Genomic DNA, 21,924 nt, shown 5'->3' with positions numbered 1-21,924 from the left:
TATAGAACTGTGACATGATTTATGAACAAAATGAAAACTTACAAGCGAAGGAGTACTGAAATTAATTTCTTCAAAGCAGCCATCAAACATTAAACTAAATGTTGGATCTATAGGAAAAAAAGCATTTTAAAAAACCATTAAGACCACTAAATTAATTTTTCCAGTTACTTTTTCTATGAAAATATTCTATATTTCATTGGTAATGAAAATATCATTTAAATTATAAATCACTAAGGAACTGAATTTCTGTCTTGACCTAAAGTAACTTTTGATCTTTTAATTAAACTATCATGTAACCTTGACTAATATGATTTATTTCAATATTTTTAGAGTATAATCATTAACAGTCAAATGAGCTGTTAATTGTGAGTCTAGTATAAATACTTTTTCCTATAGAAATCCATAGCAGAGATATGCTACTGAATATGTGCAATGAAAAATATTAGAAAACAATGTTATAATTCAGTGTTTATAATAAACAAAACAAAACAAAACTACGTGACTCTTAAAATTGAACACCGAATGCAAATTATTAGGAAGGTGGACCAATTCCAGGGTCCATCGGTGGAGTGTGTGACTCTTGATCTCAGGGTTGTGGGTTCAAGCCCACATTGGGTGTACAGATTACTTAAAAATAAAATCTTAAGAAAAAAAAAAGGAAGGTGGACCAATTCCATTAGGCTGGCTATGGCTTACTTTAACTAAAATATGCAATAATCCACATGGAAGTGTTCTCAGGCGATAAGGAATGGCTAAGTTCAATATTAAGGCCCTCCAGAAAGGTTGAGCTCCATAAAAAATTCTGACAAGTAATATTTGGTGATCTAATTATAAGTATGAGGAAGAGGCAAAGAGAAGGCTCTGTTACCACCCCTACCAAAACCCCTTTCCTGGATAGTTCATAAATCTCTTTCCCTGCATTCTAGGCTGTTGTAAGCACCCTAAGTATCTAATACTCAACACAATGATTCAAAGTAGTATCCAATATCCACACCACAGCTATTCGCAGGGTAATATAGTAATTTTATAATTACTCAAGGTTGTGAATCGATAGCAAATTTAAATAATTCTTCATTTAAAAATGATCTAGGAGCCTCCAAATTTTAGAAAAAAAGACTTAATTTACTAGCAGACTTTTAAAGGAACGTTTCTAACTAAAATGAGAAGCTTTCTCAAAATATTTTAACCAAAAGTAATTACTTGTAATATCACTGTTACTTACCACTAGTAGTAAGGATCACAGGTCTTTTAGTTGTTGCCATGAATGTTTTGATTGCATTCAAAAACCCAGCATCTTCTTCAAAAATAACATCAACCTAAGAGCCATTTATGAGAATAATACTGTATTGAGTAACAAAACATTTACTGGATAGGTTCTGTATATATACTAGATACACTATATGTCTGTTAGAGACAAAATTTATGAATTTATGAAAAAAAATTTTTTAAAGATTTTATTTATTTGACAGAGCGAGACACCGAGAGAGGGAACACAAGCAGGGAGAGTGGGAAAGGGAGAAGCAGGTTTCCCGCTGAGCAGGGAGCCCGATGCAGGGCTCGATCCCAGGACCCTGGGATCATGACCTGAGCTGAAGGCAGACGCTTAAACGACTGAGCCACCCAGGCGCCCCAATCTTTTTACTTTTAATAGTGTGAAACATTTTAGGCTTTCAGTGTGGGCTGAATTCATACTTTTCATAAATTTCATAAATTCCGGGGTACTTGGGTGGCTCAGTTGTTAAGCATCTGCCTTCAGCTCAGGTCATGATCCAAAGGTCCTGGGATCGAGCCCCGCATCAGGCTCCCTGCTCAGTGGGGAGTTTGCCTCTCCCTCTCCATCTGCCTTTCCCCGAGCTCATGCTCCCTCTCGCACACTCTCTCCCAAAAAGTCCATTTGAGATTCTCTCTCTCCCTCTGCCCCTCCCCCCACTCATGCATATACATACACACATGCTCTTTCTCTAAATAAAATCTTTTAAAAATTTTTAAAAAACTCAGATACAAGTATTCTTTTTTTTTTTCAAGATTTTATTTATTCATTCATGAGAGACAGAGGGGGAGAGAGAGAGAGAGAGAGAAGCAGAGGAAGAAGCAGGCTCCCAAGGAGCAGGAAGCCTGATGCGGGACTCAATCCCAGGACCCTGGGATCATGACCTGAGCCGAAGGCAGACGCTTAACCATCTGAGCCACCCAGGCGCCCCAGATACAAGTATTCCTGACTTTCTTGGCTATTTTATTTTATTTTATTTTTTTAAAGATTTTATTTATTTACTTGAGAGAATGAGAGAGAGAGAGCACATGAGAGGGGGGAGGGTCAGAGGGAGAAAGAGACTCCCTGCTGAGCAGGGAGCCCGAGGCAGGACTTCGATCCCGGGACTCCAGGATCATGACCTGAGCTGAAGACAGTCGCTTAACCTACTGAGCCACCCAGGCGCCCTCTTGGCTATTTTAGAATACTTTATAGTAACACATACAGAAACCTTTTGAATAAGTTCTTATTATGAGATAACATGAACATACGCCCATAAGCCTACCTCCTCAAAAAGAATGAGAGATGTTGCATTTTTCCTGTTGGGTTCCTCAGCTCCAAATTCTTTGACATTTGACTTAGTTGTGTTTGTAGATTTAGTCTGAATAATTGGTTTTTGTTCACAAGAGTTTTTTATTCCTGCATAAATAAAATATTAGTATTTTAGATAAAATCAACTTTTAATAGAACACTGGATGTTTCTGCAGGATAAACTCAAATGGAAACCCTCTATCAAAACTAAACAAGAGGTGGGGGAAAAAACTGAAACAAAATATCAAAACTCCTCTATGTAGGACCTTAAGTGTAGTTGAGGTTTAATAAAGGGCAATAGAAACTGAGGAAATATGATCATATTTTTATGTATCAGGGTCATTAGTATTAAAAACTGTCACATATATTTTGTCCGTTTAATGTCTTACCTTTATTATTTTCCGGAAGTACTACTTCTTCATTATTTTTTGGCTTGGAAGACACTTTAAAATAATTTGCCAAAGTTTTAGGTGGAAGTGTTCGCTTTGGTACGCTAGTTTGTGGTGACGGTGGAGGAAGTTTCCTTGGTGATGTAACAACTTTCTTAGGGGAGCTTAATTTTTCTGCCAAAAACAAATTTACTTAACGATAAGTATTCTAAAAGTTAAATGGATGGTAAGATTGAGTTCTCCACAGTCTACATTTCTACTCTTACCAGTTAAAAATTGATATAGAAATTTTCTTTCATTCTTACATTCAAATACTGTGTACAAATAGTACTGTATTATTACAGTTATTCATTCTATCATCAGAGAAGGTAAAACCAGTCATTTGAAAAAGATATTCTTTTCCAATGAAACATACATCCTTGAGGCAAAGAATGTTCAGAATCCCTCCATTCACTTTCTCTCCATCTGCTTGAGTTCAGAAGAGATTGGAGGAAAAGTGATAATGGTACATACTGAGCACATTATGGAATACTGTTATCCAACTTCAGTTTAGCCCTGTAGTAAATGGAAACTGCAAGCAGAAAATACGTTTTTCTAGAGATGCTGTGGAGGATAGATACAAAGTTTAAAAACAAATGGTTGATCTCTACCCTCCAGAAGTCCTATGGGCCAAGCATTTATTCCAGAGCATGTCCTTTTCTCCCCTGTAAGTGCTCTGATCCAGTCCTCAGATGTCTAAATTATTTTTTTATACCCCATTTTGACAGATCTTATCATATCCTTTGCATATTATGGGTGTTTGAAAACTTACTGAAAACTTTCAATTTGCCATTTGCAACGACATGGACAGAGCTAGAATGTATTATGCTAAGTGAAGTAAGTCAGAGAAACACAGATACCATATGATCTCACTCGTGGAATTTAAGAAACAAAACAGATGAACTATATGAGAAGGGGGAAAAGAAAAAAAGGGGAAGGAAAAAAGCCATAGGAGACTCTTAACGATAGCAAACTGAGGGTTGATGGAGGGATGTGGGTGGGGAATGGGCTAGATGGGTGATGGGGAGTAAGGAGGACACCTGAGATGAGCACGGGGTGTTGTATGTAAGTAATGAATCACTGAATTCTACTCCAGAAACCAATATTGCACTGTTATGTTAACTACCTAAAATTTAAGTGAAAAAAAAAAAAAAAGAAAATTTTGAGTTGGAAAAATTATCCTAGACATGACTATTACCTCATAAAAATAGGGACTTTTTAACACAAGGTAAAAAGCACAAAATCTTAAAAAATATTTCTTTATATTGAATAGATTTCAATTTATAAAAAACTCAACATTTTGTCCTTATTTTTCTAATTTTGACATAGTACAAGGATTGCTTGATCATGGATTGGCATCAGCCCAAAGACTGGTTTTAGAAAATATGTGCCAATTTTTACTTTTGATACTTAGTTAAGTACTTGGCTAAATTTTATTGATATATTCTTTTTAAAGGATTTTCAACAAAAGCAATCAGCTCCATGGAGAGAGAGCTACCTTCTAGGTCTGAGACATCGTAACAAGCCAGAAAGCAAAAACAAGTATCAAAGATCACTGTGGCTACATCAAAAGGACACAAGCCAATTTTAGTCGGGTTCCCACTAGTCAAAGAGCAGACGATATGAGCACAAAAAGAAAAAAGGGTTCTGCTTCTGGCCAAGACATACATTGGATTTACCCATATATCTGAAATAACACCAAAAAACTAAACATAATAGATGAAACAATGCTTTCAAGACTTCGGACACCATGCAAAAAAGAAGAGTGATAGAGAGACAAGAAACAAACAAGGTGAACCCCAGAAATTGCCTAGCTTCCTGCCTTGTGAGAGAATGTCTAGGCCACAGTGAGGAAGGGGAAGCCAGTCCAGAGGTTTCCTGAGCTGCGGAGACTGAAGAGGAGCCTGGAGATGCCAAGGCAGATAGCATTCATGGGGCAGAATAGTGAAGAGAAGAGAGCTCCATGGAGTGCTCCAGAAATCTACAGACGGTCCCTCTCAAGTCTTCAACTGAGTAGTGATCAGTAAAAGATTAGGAAAAATAATCCCTGAGGCTCACAGAGAGCTGGGAATACTTCCTCTTCCACTAGACAGAACAGCAGACTTCAGAATTCATGGGGCATTGGATAGAGTACTCAGAAGGATTTTGCCTAAGTAACAGGGCAAAATTAGTCCTAAACTAGATGCTTCTATGGCCTCGCCTAATACAAGCATAAAAGATCCAAAACAATCAAACTTACAGAAAAAATTGGGCATGGTAACACAGAAGATATAAAAAGGACCCAAGTCCAGCTTCTAGAAATGAAAACTACAATGTGTGAAATACAAAATACATGGATGGCACAGACAGCATACTGCGTATTGCAGAAAATAAGATTTGTGAATTTGAGTAGTTAGAAACTATCCAAGATGAAACACAGAGAGGAACAAGAAGATTGCAAACCTGAACAATCATCAAGCTGAGACAACTTAGCATTATCCACAACAGAATGTGGTATGGAAACAACCTGAGTGCCCATTCATGAATAGATCCAGGTGTGGTATCTATACACAATGGAATACTACTCAGCCCTAAGAAAGGACATCCTGCCATTTGTAACAGCAAGGATTGACCCGGAGCGCATTAGACTAAGTGAGGTAAGTCAGAGAAAAGCAAGTACTGCATAACCTTACTTATACGTGGAATCTAAAAGAGCCAAACTCATAAAAACAGAGAGTAGAATGGTAGTTACCAGAGGATGAGGTCGGGGGGTAGGACAGATGTTGTTTAAGGGTACAGACTTGCAATGAGAAATAAATCCTGGAGACCTAATACATACTATAGTAAATACAGACAATATTCTCTTGTAATCACCAAACTTCCTGAGACTATACCTTAATTATTCCAACCACTACAAATAAATAATTATGTAATGTGATAGAGGTGCTAATATAAACACAATTGCAAACATATTACAATACATAAATCTATAAAATTAACATTTATAAATATATACAATGTTAAGGTCAAATATATTTTAGTTAAGAGGAAAAAAAACTGGGGCGCCTGGGGGGCTTAGTCATTAAGCGTCTGCCTTCAGCTCAGGTCATGATCCCAGGGTCCTGGGCTTGAGCCCCGTATTGGGCTCCCTGCTCAGTGGGAGGCCTGCCTCTCCCTCTCCCACTCCCCCTGCTTGTGTTCCCTCTCTCACTGTCTCTCTGTGTCAAATAAATAAATAAAATCTTAAAAAAAGAGAGAGAAAAAAACTGCTTGGAATTTTCCAAATTTGATGAAAATATAAACCCATCTGTACAAGAAGCTCAACAAACCCAACCACATGAAACATGAAGAAAACTACACCAACGCACATCAAAGTCACAGTTGCTCACAACTAATGACAAAGAGAAAATTTTAAAAGCAGCAAAGAATAATGAACACAAGGGACTAAACACATATATACACAAATCCATGAGTTCATCATAATACTAAAAAAAAAGTAAACTACCCCAAAACTCATTGGACAACCTCGGAGATTACTAGGGCACCATTACTCTATGAACTGAAAAATAAATAGAAAGAATGAAGCATTTCTCGTGCCTTTCCTGTACAAACTATATGTCAAAGTATCCAGACACTTGATGAGGAGAACTGCTTGTGAGAATTTTAACTAATAAATTCAGAAAGGCTAAGTGAATTACAAAATCCCCATTTTTTTTTAACCCTTAATGAAATAATCTACTAGATAAAGATCATTCATGGCTACGAAATACTGTTAGTTCAAAGAGTGATGGGGGAACTTTATAATGGATGGATCAGCCTGGAAACAACTGAACTCACCAATCCATGTTAATATCATAAACGTATCTTCGGCTCTGACACCATACAAAGTACACAGCCTTGCCTATGCATGTATGACAGCCCCGAAACAGAACCTGAATCTAACTGCCCGTTTACAAGTAAATAGGGAAGAGGAATATATTAACTGATACCATAAAGATACAATCAGCCAAATCCAAAATGTGAGAAATTTTATGAAAAATGACCCAAACAAATGGGTCAACAAATAAATGATATGAAAAGGATGAGGGAATTATTAGGGAGACTGAAAGAAATTCAAGACATTAATCAAATGTAAGATGTAAACCTTGTTTGGATCCGAATTTGCACAAAGCATTTGAAACAACAGAAAGCCAAAAGAGGAGTATGTATTAGATGAAATTAAGGTTAATTTCATTAGGCATAATTATGATACTGTGGTTATGCTTGTTAAAAAGTCCGATTATCCAGGGTCGCCTGGGTGGCTCAGTCTTGGTTAAGCATCTGCCTTTGGCTCAGGTCATGATCCCAGGGTCCTGGGATCGAGCCCCGCATCGGGGTCCCCGCTCAGCTGAGGAGTCTGCTTCTCCCTCTCCCTCTCCTCGTGTGCTCTCTCACTCACTCTCTCTCAAATAAATAAATCTTTTTTTTTTTTTTAAGATTTTATTTATTTATTTGACAGAGAGACACAGCGAGAGAGGGAACACAAGCAGGGGGAGTGGGAGAGGGAGAAGCAGGCTTCCCGCTGAGCAGGGAGCCCGATGCGGGGCTCGATCCCAGGACCCTGGGATCATACCTGAGCCGAAGGCAGACGCTTAACGACTGAGCCACCCAGGTGCCCGATAAATAAAATCTTTAAAAAAAACTAAAAAAGTCCTTATCAAGAGTGCCCGGCTAGCTCAGTCAGAGGAGTGTGTGACTTCTGATCATGGGGTTGTGAATTTGAGCCCCATGTTCAGTGTAGCGATTACTTAAAAATAAAATCTTAATACACGAATAAGTAAATAAATAAAGTCCTTATCAGTTAGAGATACCTATGAAGTACATATGGGTAAAATTATATGATGGTCTTGAGATTTGTTTTAAAACTGTACAGGAAAAAATTAAAAAGGCGTGTGTGTGTATAGGAAAAGATAAAAAAATGAATGGCAAAATGCTGATTATTATAATTCTTTTTGTAGATTTTTTTTCAATGATGTTATGACCTAAGGAAAATAATTTACTTACTTGGTGACTTGCCTAGGTTGTAACTATTAAAAAAACAAGGTTTTTGAGAGTTTACACCTTGCTTGTCCACTTGATGGGACTGAGTAGCTTCCTTCAGTTGAGATAGAATTTGTCTACCACTGCGCTGAGAAGACGCATTGACTTCAAATATCTAAAAGAAGAATATATGAAAGCAAGGCAGAACAGTTGGTTTTCCTTTAATTCAAGTGTAACTACTACATTAACATTCTCCCACTGTAGCTCTTACTAACCTTGAATCCAAGCTCCTGAGCACAAGCATACACTGCCGCCGTTTTTCCCACTCCTGTTGGCCCTGTTATAAGAACAGTATTGCAAAGGCGAGTCTCTTCTTCATCGTCTGAACTGCCTTTAAAATCTATGCTGTCCGACAGACCTGAAAAATTATTCAAATGCACATTACCATTTGCTAATTGCTCAGGCAGCAATTCTACCTCACGAAACCCAATGATCAAACCTTACAAACCTCTTGCAAGTAAATGCTGGAAATTTAATTTACAGAAACTAGAAAATCAAATATAAAATACCAGTTAAGAAATTTTATATAGGGGCGCCTGGGTGGCTCAGTCGTTAAGCGTCTGCCTTCGGCTCAGATCATGATCCCAGGGTCCTGGGATCAAGTCCCGCATCGGGCTCCCTGCTCGGCGGGAAGCCTGCTTCTCCCTCTCCCACTCCCCCTGCTTGTGTTCCCTCTCTCACTGTGTCTCTCTCTGTCAAATAAATAAATAAAGTATTTAAAATAAAAAAAAAAGAAATTTTATATAACTATTTAGCTAATCTAACTCAAAACGTCCAGTGAAATGGAGAAAATAACTCAAAATACCTTCCTGCTTCTCATCTTTTTTTCCCTTCAAGTTTTGTCTTTCTTCCAATTCAGCTCTCCTCTTCCAGTCTTTCAACCAACTGCCATAAGAAAATGTATGTTAATGAAAATAATTCACAGAATAGAGATATATCACTTTGAATCAACTAAATAGTAAACTGTATTTACATGGGCATGAATATTTTTAAATGAAGTAACTTTTACCAAAACACACAAGAGCAACGTTATTCACTGCAACACTATTCATATTAGCTTCCAAATGGAAAAACCTAAAAGTACCTCAGTAGGAGAAAAGATACACACAGTACAGTGACCTAAGAAACCAGTACGGAGCAACTACAAAGAACTGAGGAGGGGCGCCTGCGTGGCTCAGTCATTAAGCGACTGCCTTCAGCTCAGGTCATGATCCCAGGGTCCTGGGATCGAGCCCCGCATCGGGCTCCCTGCTCAGCGGGAAGCCTGCTTCTCCCTCTCCCACTCCCCCTGCTTGTGTTCCCTCTCTCGCTGTGTCTCTCTCTCTGTCAATTAAATAAAATCTTAAAAAAAAGAACCAAGGAGACCCCATGATGAAAGATGTCTAATACACAGTGCTAAGTGTAAGTAGAAAGATGAAGTCCTAGTTTGGAGCTAGACTGCCCAAGCTGGAGTTCTAGCTCCCCGGCTTTAGAGCTGTGTGACTCTGGACAAATAATTCAACCTCTTAGGCCCATTCCTCATCTGTAAGATAAGGACAAGAGTATATTATAGTTTTGAGGATTAAATGAGCTAAGAACAATGCAAATACTTAGAACAGTGCTAGGCTCAAAGTGTTAACTATTATCATGGGTCCCTATTTCTTTGTGAAATCCTTTGGACCAGATGAGTTTAGAATTCAAAAATTTTCAGATATTAGAAAAGTAATTTGGTACATATACCACATATAACACAACACCTCTAATGGGGTCTGTGGCGTTACATCCACAATCACTTAATATTTCTATTTTTAAAAAATGTATATACTCCTAAGTGGGACCCATAAATTTGTAATATATAATAAAGTTAATAACTTTCGGTTTTCAGAACTTCTTGGATGTGGGAATCATAGACAAGGGATTATGGACCTGAATTAGTAGTAATATGATCCTATTTGTTAGGCAGAAGGGAGCTAATATATGTATAAAATTTTTTCTGTAAGGTTTTACAAGAAACCTTTAATAGTTGTTACCTCTGGAAAGTAGAAATGGGAGAAAAGAGGGATATTTACTTTTCACATTTTTCTTTTTTTAAGATTTTACCATGTATTACTTTATAATTTCTAGATTTTTAGTATAAATAAAACAAAGCAGTAAAACTAGATCCATAAACAATTTCTCAATTTTTTTTACAAGTTTTACCAACCTATGTAACTTTTTTATAGCTAGCTCATTGCCTATGAGTTCACTGGAGTTCTGAGGTTGATACTTTTCTGTCCAAAGCATGTCTTCAGTTCCAGAATCTAAAGCAAAAAATTTATATTAAAACATTTGTCCGTGACATAAGAATATATTCTGAGACATCTATAGTATTGTTCCATGTAAACAATGAGTATTTATACAAGTATTTATATCTACAAAATGCCAAAGGGTCAATTTCAAAACTTTACTTTTAAAATTCTTTTTAATTTTTAGTATTTTTAATTGAGAGAGGGAGCCGGGGGAGAGAGAGCATGAGTCGGGGGAGGGGCAGAGGAACAAGCAGACTCCCTGCTGACTGAGGAGCCCAACCCTGGACTTGATCCCAGGACCCTGACTGAGATCATGACCTGAGCTGAAGTCAGACGCTTAACTGCCTGAGCCACCCAGGTGGCCCACATTTAGTATTTTTCATATCAAAAACCTTTCCCCTTAAAAGCTAACCACCACTACAGTGCCTGGGTGACTTAGGTAAGCGTCCAATTCTTGATCTCAGTTCAGGTGTTGATCTCAGGGTTTGAGTTCAAGCCTTGTTGGGCTCCACGCTGGGCATGGAGCCTACTTTAAAAAGGGGGGGAGGGGTGCCTGGGTGGCTCAGTCGTTAAGCGTCTGCCTTCGGCTTGGGTCATGATCTCGGGGCCCTGGTATTGGGCCCCACGTTGGGCTCCCTGCTCTGCAGGAAGCCTGCGTCTGCCTCTCCCATTCCTCCTGCTTGTGTTCCCTCTCTCGCTGTGTCTCTCTCTGTCAAATAAATAAATAAAATCTAAGGGGAAAATAAATTAATTAATTAAAAAAGGGGGGCGCCTGGGTGGCTCAGGTGGTTAAGGAACCAACTCTTGATTTTGGCTCAGGTCATGATATCAGGGTCATGAATTCAGGGTAGCAAGATCAAGCCCCATGTCTGGCTCCACACTTAGGAGTCTGCTCCTCTCCCTCTCCTTCTGTCACCCCCCCACCCCCGCACCCCGGCATGCTTTCTCTCTCAAATAAATAAATAAATCTTAAAAATAAATAAATAAATAAAAGGCTAACCACCATAAAGTCTCATGACAGTAAGGTTTAAAAATACACATTTAGGGACGCCTGGTGGCTCAGTCGGTGTCTCCCTTCAGCTCAGGTAATGATCCCAGGGTCTTGGGATCGAGCCCGGCAGCAGGCTCCCTGCTCAGCGGGGAGCCTGCTTCTCTCTCTGCCTGCTGCTCCCCCTGCTCGTGCTCTCGAGCACACGCACTCTCTCTCTGTGACAAATAAGTAGATAAATAAATAAATATCTTAAAAAAAAAGTACACATTTAGAGGTGCTTGGCTGGCTCAATTGGTACAGCATGCGACTCTTGATCTTGGGGTCGTGAGTTCAAACTCCACACTGGGGTAGAGATTACTTAAAAAAAATTTAAGTATATTAAAAAATAAATAAAAGTACACATTTAAAATTTTAATAATCACTAAAAAAATGAAATATGAAAAATGATTTATACTATAACAAATAATCTAAAGAGCAAAGGCAGCATAATTTTAGTGCAACTTCCTTTGATCCCCTGAAATAAAACATTAAACTGTCCTATTAAGTCAGCCTGGGTAAACGGACATATGCTACACTCCCATTTGAGAAGGCTGAATGTTGTAAAGATGCCAGTTCACTCCAAATTAATCTATACATTAATGCAAAATCAAAACCCCAATGGGATTTGTGGTAGGAGGATCTACAGTTCATTCAGCAGTGTAGCTACATGAACATAGTTTAAAAAAACAATAGAAGACTTGCTGTAGAGTATCAAAACATACTCTAAAGCTATGAATTAATTAATTCAACAGAATACTTTGAAAAAGCTAGATAACCCAAATAGGAACATGTCAGAGACATGTGAAACAGATATAAAATAAATTGTATAATTCCAGGTTTTTACAAAAGCACACGTATTTACAGAAGCACAGTAAAATCAAAGACCAAACACCAATCTGTTAAATGTGGTATTCTTTAAGGCTGTAATTAGTAAGGCTTCCACTTGTTTTACACACATATATTGCTTGAATGTTGCGATGAGCGATGAACATATATTAAAGAGAAGAGAAAATGAGAGGTTAAATAAACAAGTGTTCTAGGACCAGAAGAAGAAGATCTAATTTACCAGGAAAAGGAGATCTTTCTGAGGGAGACTCTTTGTCATCATCTATTATGAGAACATCAGGATCTTCAACTGCTTCTGTTTCTACTTTACATGTTGTACTCAAGGCAGTTTGTTTCTTCCTGGATGTTTTAGAAAGAAGGCCTTTACAAGAGTCTAGCTTTATCCCAGTGGAGTTGTTTCTTTTGTCAAGCTCTTCTGGTTTCCCACTTATCTTTTTTGGACTTTGTGAATACTCGTTTGGTTTCTTTCTTTTTGACTTAGGAATTTCCGTTTCCACTCGTTTCCTTTTGCTTTCTTTTTGGTTGACACTGGGCTCTCGTTGTGGACTTTCTATTTCAGAAATTACAGAAATGCATGTGCTTACTAATCAACGAAAACCAAATTTTAATATCCAACCATCTTAATGTCACTTCAAAATATCCAATACTCTTACTACTACAAAATGAAGAAGAATCAAATGTGGCACACTGAAAGCAAGCAGGCTACCTTGTTATTTAGATTGCCTTTTATACAAGCTATGTAAATTCAAATGATCTCATCTAAGGCTTTCCTTAAATGAACTATTAATATTTTAACATAGTTAAAGCTGTCTTTGGGCTCGCATCTGTGGAAAACGGCAGGGGCCAACACTGCACTGAACAAGATGCTTTACTTCAGTTGAACAAATTTCCCTGCCAACCATAAGCAATATTCTCTGTGGACTTGCAAGAGTCAATGACCAAGACTTAATGCTTTCAAAAGCAAAATGTTAATGTAAATGATAATACTTATCACTAGCCTTGTTTATGATGACACTCAGAAAGCACCTGGTGCTCACTTCGTTTTTTTAGAAGCAAAGAAAAATATTTCCTCAAAGAAAATTCAGGATTTGACCACCTAATTTCCTCCAGCAAAAGATTTCTTACTTCTTCAGTCAAATCTTTCCTTCTTTCCACAAACTGCAATAAAGAATAAAATGCTCAGTAACAGACATTGTCTATTTTTTTAAAGATTTTTATTTTTTTTAAAGTAATCTCAGGCGCCTGGGTGGCTCAGTCAGTTAAGTGTCTGCCTTTAGCTCAGGTCAAGATCTCAGGGTCCTGGGATCGAGTCCTGCATCGGACTCCCTGCTCAGCGGGAAGCCTGCTTCTCCCTCTCCCACTTCCCCTGCTTCTGTTCCGTCTCTTGTGTCTCTCTGTCAAATAAATAAAATCGTTAAAAAAAAAAAAAAGATCTCAGGGTCCTGGAATTGAGCCTGGCATCGGGCTCCCTGCTCAGGGGAGGCGTCTGCTTCTCCCTCTGCCCCTCCCCCCACTTGCTCTCTGTCTGTCTCAAATAAATAAAATATTAATAAGTAAATAAATAATAATCTCTGCACCCAATATGGGGCTCAAACTCATAACCCTGAGATCAAGAGTCTCTTGCTCCACTGACTGAGCCAGGTAGGTGCCCCCTACACTGTCTATTAATATTAGTCACAACTACTTTCTGACTATAATAAGTCAGTATTAATGCAGGAGAAGCTTTAGTGACTAAATACAACCTTGACAATGAAGCTGCATTTGCATACTTTTGAAGGACTTAGTTCATATTTTTTTTGTTCCATCTTTCAACTTACACATTTATTACATTAGAATGCTAACTTATACAATATCTAAATGTGCTATTAATCTAGTGTTCTTTTGAAATTGGCTACCATTAATTTTTTGGGGGGCTACCATTAATTCTTAAAGCATTTCTAAAGCTCTAGGAATATTTAAGAGATGTCTACCCCAATTGGGATTTATTTTTTAAAACTGGATTCTAGGGAAAAAAATGAACTTCAGACCATAATAGATTTCCATATGTTTTTCCCTTTTGAAAGAGGTGAAGGAAACACCCTGCAATGGATGAGCTCTACAGTACTTACCCCAACAGCAGACTTAGTACTTTTAGAATTTGAATTCAATGTTGAAAATTCACCAAGAGCAAGAACACATTTTGAGAGATCTAGTACTTTAGTATTCAGTTCTTTAAGTTTGGTTAAGAGAGAGCAAGTAGGTGGTTTCAAATGCCACAAACGGGATCCTAAAGAAAAATAGAAAACAAGTATCTTAATTACTTGCGTTCACATACATCAAATGCCAAATATGCAAACATGAAAAGACTTGACAACTACATAGTTAAACACAAAGATTCCAGAACTCAGTGAGCACACAGCAAACCCATTCTTCCTGCAAACAAATACAATAAAAATTACTGAGCCTTCTGTTCCAACTGTTTAAAATAACCAAGCAACAGCAAACTTTCTTTTCTTTTTCTTTCTTTCTTTTTTAAAAGATTTTATTTATTTATTTGACAGAAAGAGAGCACAAGCAGGGGGAGCAGCAGACTCCCCGCTAAGCAGGGAGCCTGACATGGGGCTCAATCCCAGGACCCTGAGATCACGACCTGAGCCGAAGGCAGACGCTTAACTGACTGAGCCACCCAGGTGCCCTCTTTTCTTTTTAAATCAACCTTGCTACTCAGGGTAAAAATTTCAGGGGCAGTTGGCATCCTGCTTTAAAATTTAAACTTTGAAGTCAGACCTGGGTTCAAATCCAGACTGTGCCACTTGCTAGCTAGGTGAGCATGGGCAAGGTCCTAAACCTTAGTTTCTTCTTCTCTACAATGGGGCTGGCAACAGTCAAGATCCTAGAGTTGTTATGGAGATTAAATTAGTCACGTATACAGTGCTCAGCAGAATGCCAGATACTAGTAAACCAATGTGCAGTAACTCTTTTAAGGTTCTAAAACAGATTCCCTCTGTGCTTGCCTCATCTCCTCATCTACAAATACATATGCTAAGTTTTACAGTAGCACTCTGGTGAAAAAGTGTTTATTAATATCAGGGAAGAAAAACAGAACTAATTTCTATAGTTGAATATACTATTAAAAAATGCTGTAGGGGCGCCTGGGTGGCTCAGTCGTTGAGCGTCTGCCTTCGGCTCAGGTCATGATCCCAGAGTTCTGGGATTGAGCCCTGCATCGGGTTCCCTGCTCTGTGGGAGGCCTGCTTCTCCCTCTCCCACTCCCCCTGCTTGTGTTCCCTCTCTCGCTGTGTCTCTGTCAAATAAATAAATAAAAATCTTTAAAAAAAGTTGCTGTATAAAACTAAACTGGTGAAAATAACAAGAAAGATTTCATCAACTGACTGGCCAATGGCTGAGTTAGGGAAAAAAGGGAAAGTAAAATATCATTAGAAAGACTGGCTAGGAATTTGCCTGTATAAATGGGAGTATGAGAGGCATCTGGGTGGCTCAGTCGGTTGAGCATCTGATTTCAGCTCAGGTCATGATCTCGGGATCTTGGGATCGAGCCCTGTGTCGGGCCCCCCATTCAGCGGGGAGTCTGCTTGTCCCTCTTCCCCTGCTCATGCTCTTTCTTTCTCTCTCATAAATAAATAAATAAACCTAAATGGGAGGCTGAAGAAAACTCAAAAACTACCAAGGTCAGGGGCACCTGGGTGACTCAGTTGTAAAGCGTTAAGCGTCTGCCTTCAGCTTGGGTCATGGTCCCAGGATCCTGGGATCAAGCCCTGCAACGGGCTCCCTGCTTGGTGGGGGGCCTGCTTCTCCCTCTCCCACTCCCCCTGCTTGTGTTCCCTCTCTCGCTGTGTCTCTGTCAAATAAATAAATAAAAATCTTTAAAAAAAGATGCTGTATAAAACTAAACTGGTGAAAATAACAAGAAAGATTTCATCAACTGACTGGCCAATGGCTGAGTTAGGGAAAAAAGGGAAAGTAAAATATCATTAGAAAGACTGGCTAGGAATTTGCCTGTATAAATGGGAGTATGAGAGGCATCTGGGTGGCTCAGTCGGTTGAGCATCTGATTTCAGCTCAGGTCATGATCTCGGGATCTTGGGATCGAGCCCTGTGTCGGGCCCCCCATTCAGCGGGGAGTCTGCTTGTCCCTCTTCCCCTGCTCATGCTCTTTCTTTCTCTCTCATAAATAAATAAATAAATAAACCTAAATGGGAGGCTGAAGAAAACTCAAAAACTACCAAGGTCAGGGGCACCTGGGTGACTCAGTTGTAAAGCGTTAAGCGTCTGCCTTCAGCTCGGGTCATGGTCCCAGGATCCTGGGATCAAGCCCTGCAACGGGCTCCCTGCTTGGTGGGGGGCCTGCTTCTCCCTCTCCCACTCCCCCTGCTTGTGTTCCCTCTCTCGCTGTGTCTCTGTCAAATAAATAAATAAAATCTTCAAAAACAACAAACAAAAAACTACCAAGGTCAGAAACACAAAATGAAAAGAGAACACAGAATATATTTCGTGAGTAGAGGGAGTGCATTAAACCAAACCACAACGCCAGCTAAGAAGAATACAAGGGCTTTTGTGCTGGCCAAAAAAACAAAACAAAACAAAACCAAAAACAGACACCTCTAGGCAGGGACAATGATGAGAAAGATATAAAGCTTTATACACTTTTGGTAATTAAAAACTAGATAAGTAAAATAAGATTGTGGTTGCTACAGCATTTGAATCCAAATAGAAGCATATTCTGATCAAGCTAAGACCACTGTGCAAGCAGCTCACCCTTGTGCCTGGTGCATGTGAGGAAAGGGTGAAGTGGAGCGTGCAGCACTGCGACTTGTTACCTATTCCAGCAGATATTTATATGGTTTGAGAGAGGAAAAGCTGTTCTGGAAAGGAGGCAAACAGATTGCTCTTGAACATTCAACAGCCCATTGGAAAGAACAGAGCTGCAGCTCCTCTGAGAAAGTCTTAGCGATGATCTGTTCACACACAGGCTACGTGTGTGAAGAGCACTGCCTTCCATTTAGAACACAGTGCCTCTCTGGAGAACAACATCCACTGGGGTCCCCCCCACGTGCCTGTTCTCCACCAGCACAAGGGGTGCACAGCAGCTGAGGGCTGAGGATGCTGCTGGCTCTCTTGCCCCGACCCCCCCCATTCGGGAAAGTGGGTCCAAGAATGAAACACATCCTTCGAATTCCCACTTAAATCCCCTTAAGAATTATCTTTAAACCTTAGCCTCATTTTAAGTCAACTTACGGTTTCACGTTACTTCCAACATTTAAAAATATTTCATTATGACAAACGCACCATCATCTTTTTGTCGTACGTGGACGACTCTCTGGAAACCAGCACTCACTGCACTGTACGCATCTAACGCAGCAGCTTTCTTTGCAATCTGTCGTTTCAGCAAATCCGGCAACCCACTCATTAGAAAGTCACGCTTTGCTTTAAACTGCACATCATAATCCTGAGACTTTTCGGATGTATCTTGACTTTCAAGAAAATGATGTGAAAGAAGAAAGCTAAGGTTATACACACTTAAAAAAAATAAACTATAAAACACTTCTAATTGAATTTGAAAAAAATCAGCTACCTGAGATGTTAGCTGGTCAAATTCATTTTTTGCTTATCATAAAAACAAGTCTATCAGTTGTAAGAAATTAAGTAAAAATAAGTATATATAGAAAAATGATTTGAAGGACATCCACCAAAGTGTTAACAGAGACTATCTTTGAGTGGTGAGTTTTTGCCCTTATGTCTTTTGTCTTCTTTAAGAAACAAGCATTTATATTATAATCAGAAAACAAAGTAAGTGTTGTATTTCAAAAAGTTAATGCAAGAATTTCTAATGTGATACTGTTTCCCAAATAATAGCAAGAACATTACGGCCCTTACTACTGATGCCTCAGTTTTACCTGGCTTATCTTCATATTGCTAATCATAAGAGTCTTGACTTCAGTGGGAGGGAGGTGAGGGGGTAGGGGAGGATGGGATGCTGGAGTAGTGGAGGGGGGAAGAGTGTGGTCTCACAGCTTATTTGCCCCTCCTAGCCTGTCATATACACAGTGAGGATTGTCATATTCTCTACAAACAGAAATTTGGGTTGGTAATTAAAAAGAGGCTACAAAAACTTCCATTTCTTGTTTCCTTTTCTATTTGAGAGAAATGAGGGAAAGATGAGATCTAAAGCCCGAGTGAAGGAATTAATCTTAGAAAAGAGGTGGTGTACCTTTTTTACTGTTAATTGGAAGGAAGGAGGAAAAGATGGGTGAAGCTGTAGCTAAACGAGTATGTGCCTGGGGTGCCCGGCTGGCTCAGTTGGTAGAGCATGTAACTCTTGATCTTGGGGTTGTAAGTTTGAGCCCCATGTTGGCTGTAGAGATTACTTAAAAATAAAATCTTAGAAAAAAAACAGTATGTGCCTATAGCAGAAGGTAAACTTTAGGGTAGTAATGTAAAATATATACATATTATATATATGTTATACAATATATGTTATATACAATTATAAATAGTTTGGGAGCATGTGTGCGCGCGTGTGTGTGTATGTGTGTATTTCCTAGCTTTATCCGCTAAGAAGGCCTAGAAGCATTGATACCTCAGGAGCAATGAGTAAAATAAGCACCTAGATCTTGTTTTCTAAATACCATCCTCCACTAAAAGGAACCAGGGCTCTGTGGAGAAAAGGCTATTTTACAAAGCTGGGACAGGGCAAATCAAAGATGAACCTGGAACATCTTCCTGTTTCAGAAAGTAAGGAATGCTGAATAAATGACGGGGATGTGTCAAAGGGGCACAGAAACCAAGCTTTTTAGCCAGAAAGCCTCCCACTGGCTAAATGAGAAACAATCTGAGTATCAAAATAAAAATTAATGGATTAAAATTCCATAAAAAATAGGAAATAATGAATAAATGAATAAATAAGTAAATGAGATATGTAGAAGCACTTTCTCATAGCAGCCAACAAATAGAAAAAGAACAGATAATCAGCAACAGCTAATCACCATTTGACAATGATCATAGTGTGGTTAATCCAGGTGTAAGCCATCAATGTTAATGCTAATAACTGGAAGTCTGCTGAAGAACAAGATATTGGCATTATCTTAGAATGCCTTCCCCCAAATATGAATCAGTTTCAAAGAGAAAGGGTGAATCTAAGGTGGAGAAATACAGCAGATGTCAACAGTCCAGCTGCTCAAGGTCGGCATCACTAGTGATGAGAGGGGTTAAGGTCACATACACCACTTTATGTGATGTACTGAGAAGAGCAGAGCACTGTTTCTGTGGTAATCCTGACAAGAATGTAGAACCATAGTCTCATAATGAGGAAACATCAGACAGACCCAGGTTGAGAGTCATCCTACAACACACACAGTCTGCACACGTCAATAAAAATGGTCAAGGAAATGGGAAATCTTGGTGAAGGGGATACGGAGTTCTTTGTAGTATTCTGGCAACTTTTCTTAAAGTTACTTCAACATAAATTATTTTTTAAATTCTTTCATTGCACACCAATTTAGGAACATAAGAATAATTCTAAGAAACTTAAGTAGTCCAAAACCAGCAAATTTCTTCCTTCAAACAATTCTACTGGCTAAAGCAAATGCATATAAGATGAAATGCTAGACTGTGGGATCTATAGGTTAAAAAAAGAAATCAATTGTATTTCTATATACTAGAAATCAACAATTAGAAAATAATACCATTTACAATAATATTAAATACATGAAATACTTAGAGATAAATTTAACACAACATGTATAAAACCTCTACATTGAGAACCACAGAAATTAAAAACTCAAATAGAAATATATACCATGTTCTTGGATCAGAAGACTTAATATTATTAAGATATCAATTCTCTCACAATTTAATACAATCATTAGCAAAATCCCAGCAGAATTCTACATGAAGTTCCTAACATCTTTATTCACAATAGCTTAAAACTGGAAACAACCCAAATGTCCACCAACAGGAGAAGAGACGGACAAAGGTGGTGTATCCATACAGTGGAATACTACTCAGCAAAAATATAACAATGAACTACCGATATATAGTTGACCCTTGAACGTGGGAGTTATGGGTGCCGACCCCCTGTGCAGTCAAAGATGCATGTATAATGTTTGACTCCCCCAAAATTTACCTACTAATAATAGCTTACTGTGGACCAGAAGCCTTCCTGACTCACATTAACCACTGATTAACACATAGTCTATGTTGTGTGTATTATATGCTATATTCTTTACAATAAAGTAAGCTAGTGACAAAAATAGTAAAAAAGTCCTAAAGAAAATATATTTTTACAGCACCATAATGTAAAACATACATGTAAGGGGGCCTGTGCCATTCAAGCCATGTGGTTCGTTCAAGAGTCGACTGTATTTGAGGATGAATAAATCTCAAAATCAGCACGCTGAATGAAAGAGGCCAGGTTAAAAAAAGGGTACATATGATTTCACCAATAAAGAATTCTAGAAAATGCAAATTAACATAAAGAAAAAGAGATTGGCACTTGTCTGGGCCGGGACTAGGAGGAGGACTGCTGGAGGGCATGAGGAGTCTTTCGGAGGGCAAAGGAAATAAATCCGTATCTGTATGGTGGGGTGGTGCGTTCACTACATATCCAACTGACAAAGCTCATCAAGCTACGTGCTTTCAATGAAGGTGACTATATGTAAATTATACCTCAATGAGGTTTAAAAATTTAACTAATCGATTAAAAATAATAATAAAAGGTAGGGGCGCCTGGGTGGCTCAGTCGTTAAGCGTCTGCCTTCGGCTCAGGTCATGAACCCAGGGTCCTGGGATTGAGCCCCACATCGGGGTCCCTCCTCGGCGGGAGCCTGCTTCTCCCTCTCCCACTCCCCCTGCTTGTGTTCCTGCTCTCGCTATCTCTCTCTGTCAAATAAATAAATAAAATCTTTAAAAATAATAATAAAGGGGGCGCCTGGGTGGCTCAGTCGTTAAGTGTCTGCCTTTGGCTCAGGTCATGATCCCAGGGTCCTGGGATCGAGCCCCGTATCAGGCTCCCTGCTCTGCGGGAGGTCTGCTTCTCCCTCTCCCACTCCCCCTGCTTGTGTTCCCTCTCTCGCTGTGTCTCTCTCTCTGTCAAATAAATAAATAAAATCTTTAAAAAAAATAAATAAAAATAAAAAATAAAATAAAAATAATAGTAAGGTGAAAGAATAAAAAATATACCACTGTAAACCTATACAGAATGGCTAAAATTAAAAAGTCTGATAATGCCAAATGTTAGAGACTGGAACTCTCATACACTGCCCGTGGGAATGTAAAATGGAACACCACTTGGGAAAACAGCTCGGCAGATTCTTATAACGTTAAACATACACCCACCCAGTGACAGAGCAATTCCATTTCTAGGTATTTACTCAAGAGAAATGAGAACACTGTTTACACAAGTGTATGCAATGTTCACAGCAGCCTAATTAATAATAGCCAAATACTGGAAACAACCCAAATGACCATCAATAAAAGAATGGATAAACGAACTGTGGTATATTCATATAAGGAATATTATTCAGCAATAAAAAAGAACCGACTACTGATACATTACCCTGACTGAAAGAAGCCAGAGACAAAAGTGTATCTCCTGTATGATTTCATTTCTATGAAATTCTAGGAAAGGTGAACCAATCTATATCAACAGAAAACAGATCAGAAATTGCATGGGAGTTGGAGGCAGGGATTAACTGCAAAGAGGCACAAAGGAACTTTTTTGAGTGTGATGAAAATGCT

The 21,924-nt window shown here is 38.7% G+C and overlaps 1 protein-coding gene across 3 annotated transcripts in view; it reads right to left on the bottom strand.

Moving 5' to 3' along the window:
- The window catches only part of ATAD5 (ATPase family AAA domain containing 5), a 48,268-nt gene that overhangs the window by 10,959 nt on the left and 15,385 nt on the right, over window positions 1-21,924 (bottom strand). For 2 of the 3 annotated variants that reach the window (XM_027567653.2, XM_027567654.2), the window contains exons 7-18: window positions 17,476-17,660; window positions 14,298-14,455; window positions 13,188-13,347; window positions 12,410-12,739; window positions 10,229-10,325; window positions 8,852-8,931; window positions 8,262-8,404; window positions 8,011-8,161; window positions 2,950-3,123; window positions 2,535-2,668; window positions 1,223-1,316; window positions 43-107 (exon numbers count right to left, since the gene is read on the bottom strand). In XM_027567653.2, coding sequence (XP_027423454.1) covers window positions 43-107; window positions 1,223-1,316; window positions 2,535-2,668; window positions 2,950-3,123; window positions 8,011-8,161; window positions 8,262-8,404; window positions 8,852-8,931; window positions 10,229-10,325; window positions 12,410-12,739; window positions 13,188-13,347; window positions 14,298-14,455; window positions 17,476-17,660 — 1,771 coding nt within the window. The remainder of the gene's footprint in view (window positions 1-42; window positions 108-1,222; window positions 1,317-2,534; window positions 2,669-2,949; window positions 3,124-8,010; window positions 8,162-8,261; window positions 8,405-8,851; window positions 8,932-10,228; window positions 10,326-12,409; window positions 12,740-13,187; window positions 13,348-14,297; window positions 14,456-17,475; window positions 17,661-21,924) is intronic. The other variant, XM_027567655.2, reaches the window with a different exon arrangement.

The sequence above is a fragment of the Zalophus californianus genome, chromosome 16, assembly GCF_009762305.2.
Source record: "Zalophus californianus isolate mZalCal1 chromosome 16, mZalCal1.pri.v2, whole genome shotgun sequence".
In the NCBI taxonomy this organism is placed as follows: Eukaryota; Metazoa; Chordata; class Mammalia; order Carnivora; family Otariidae; genus Zalophus; species Zalophus californianus.
This window is presented reverse-complemented; position numbering and strand designations above follow the sequence as displayed.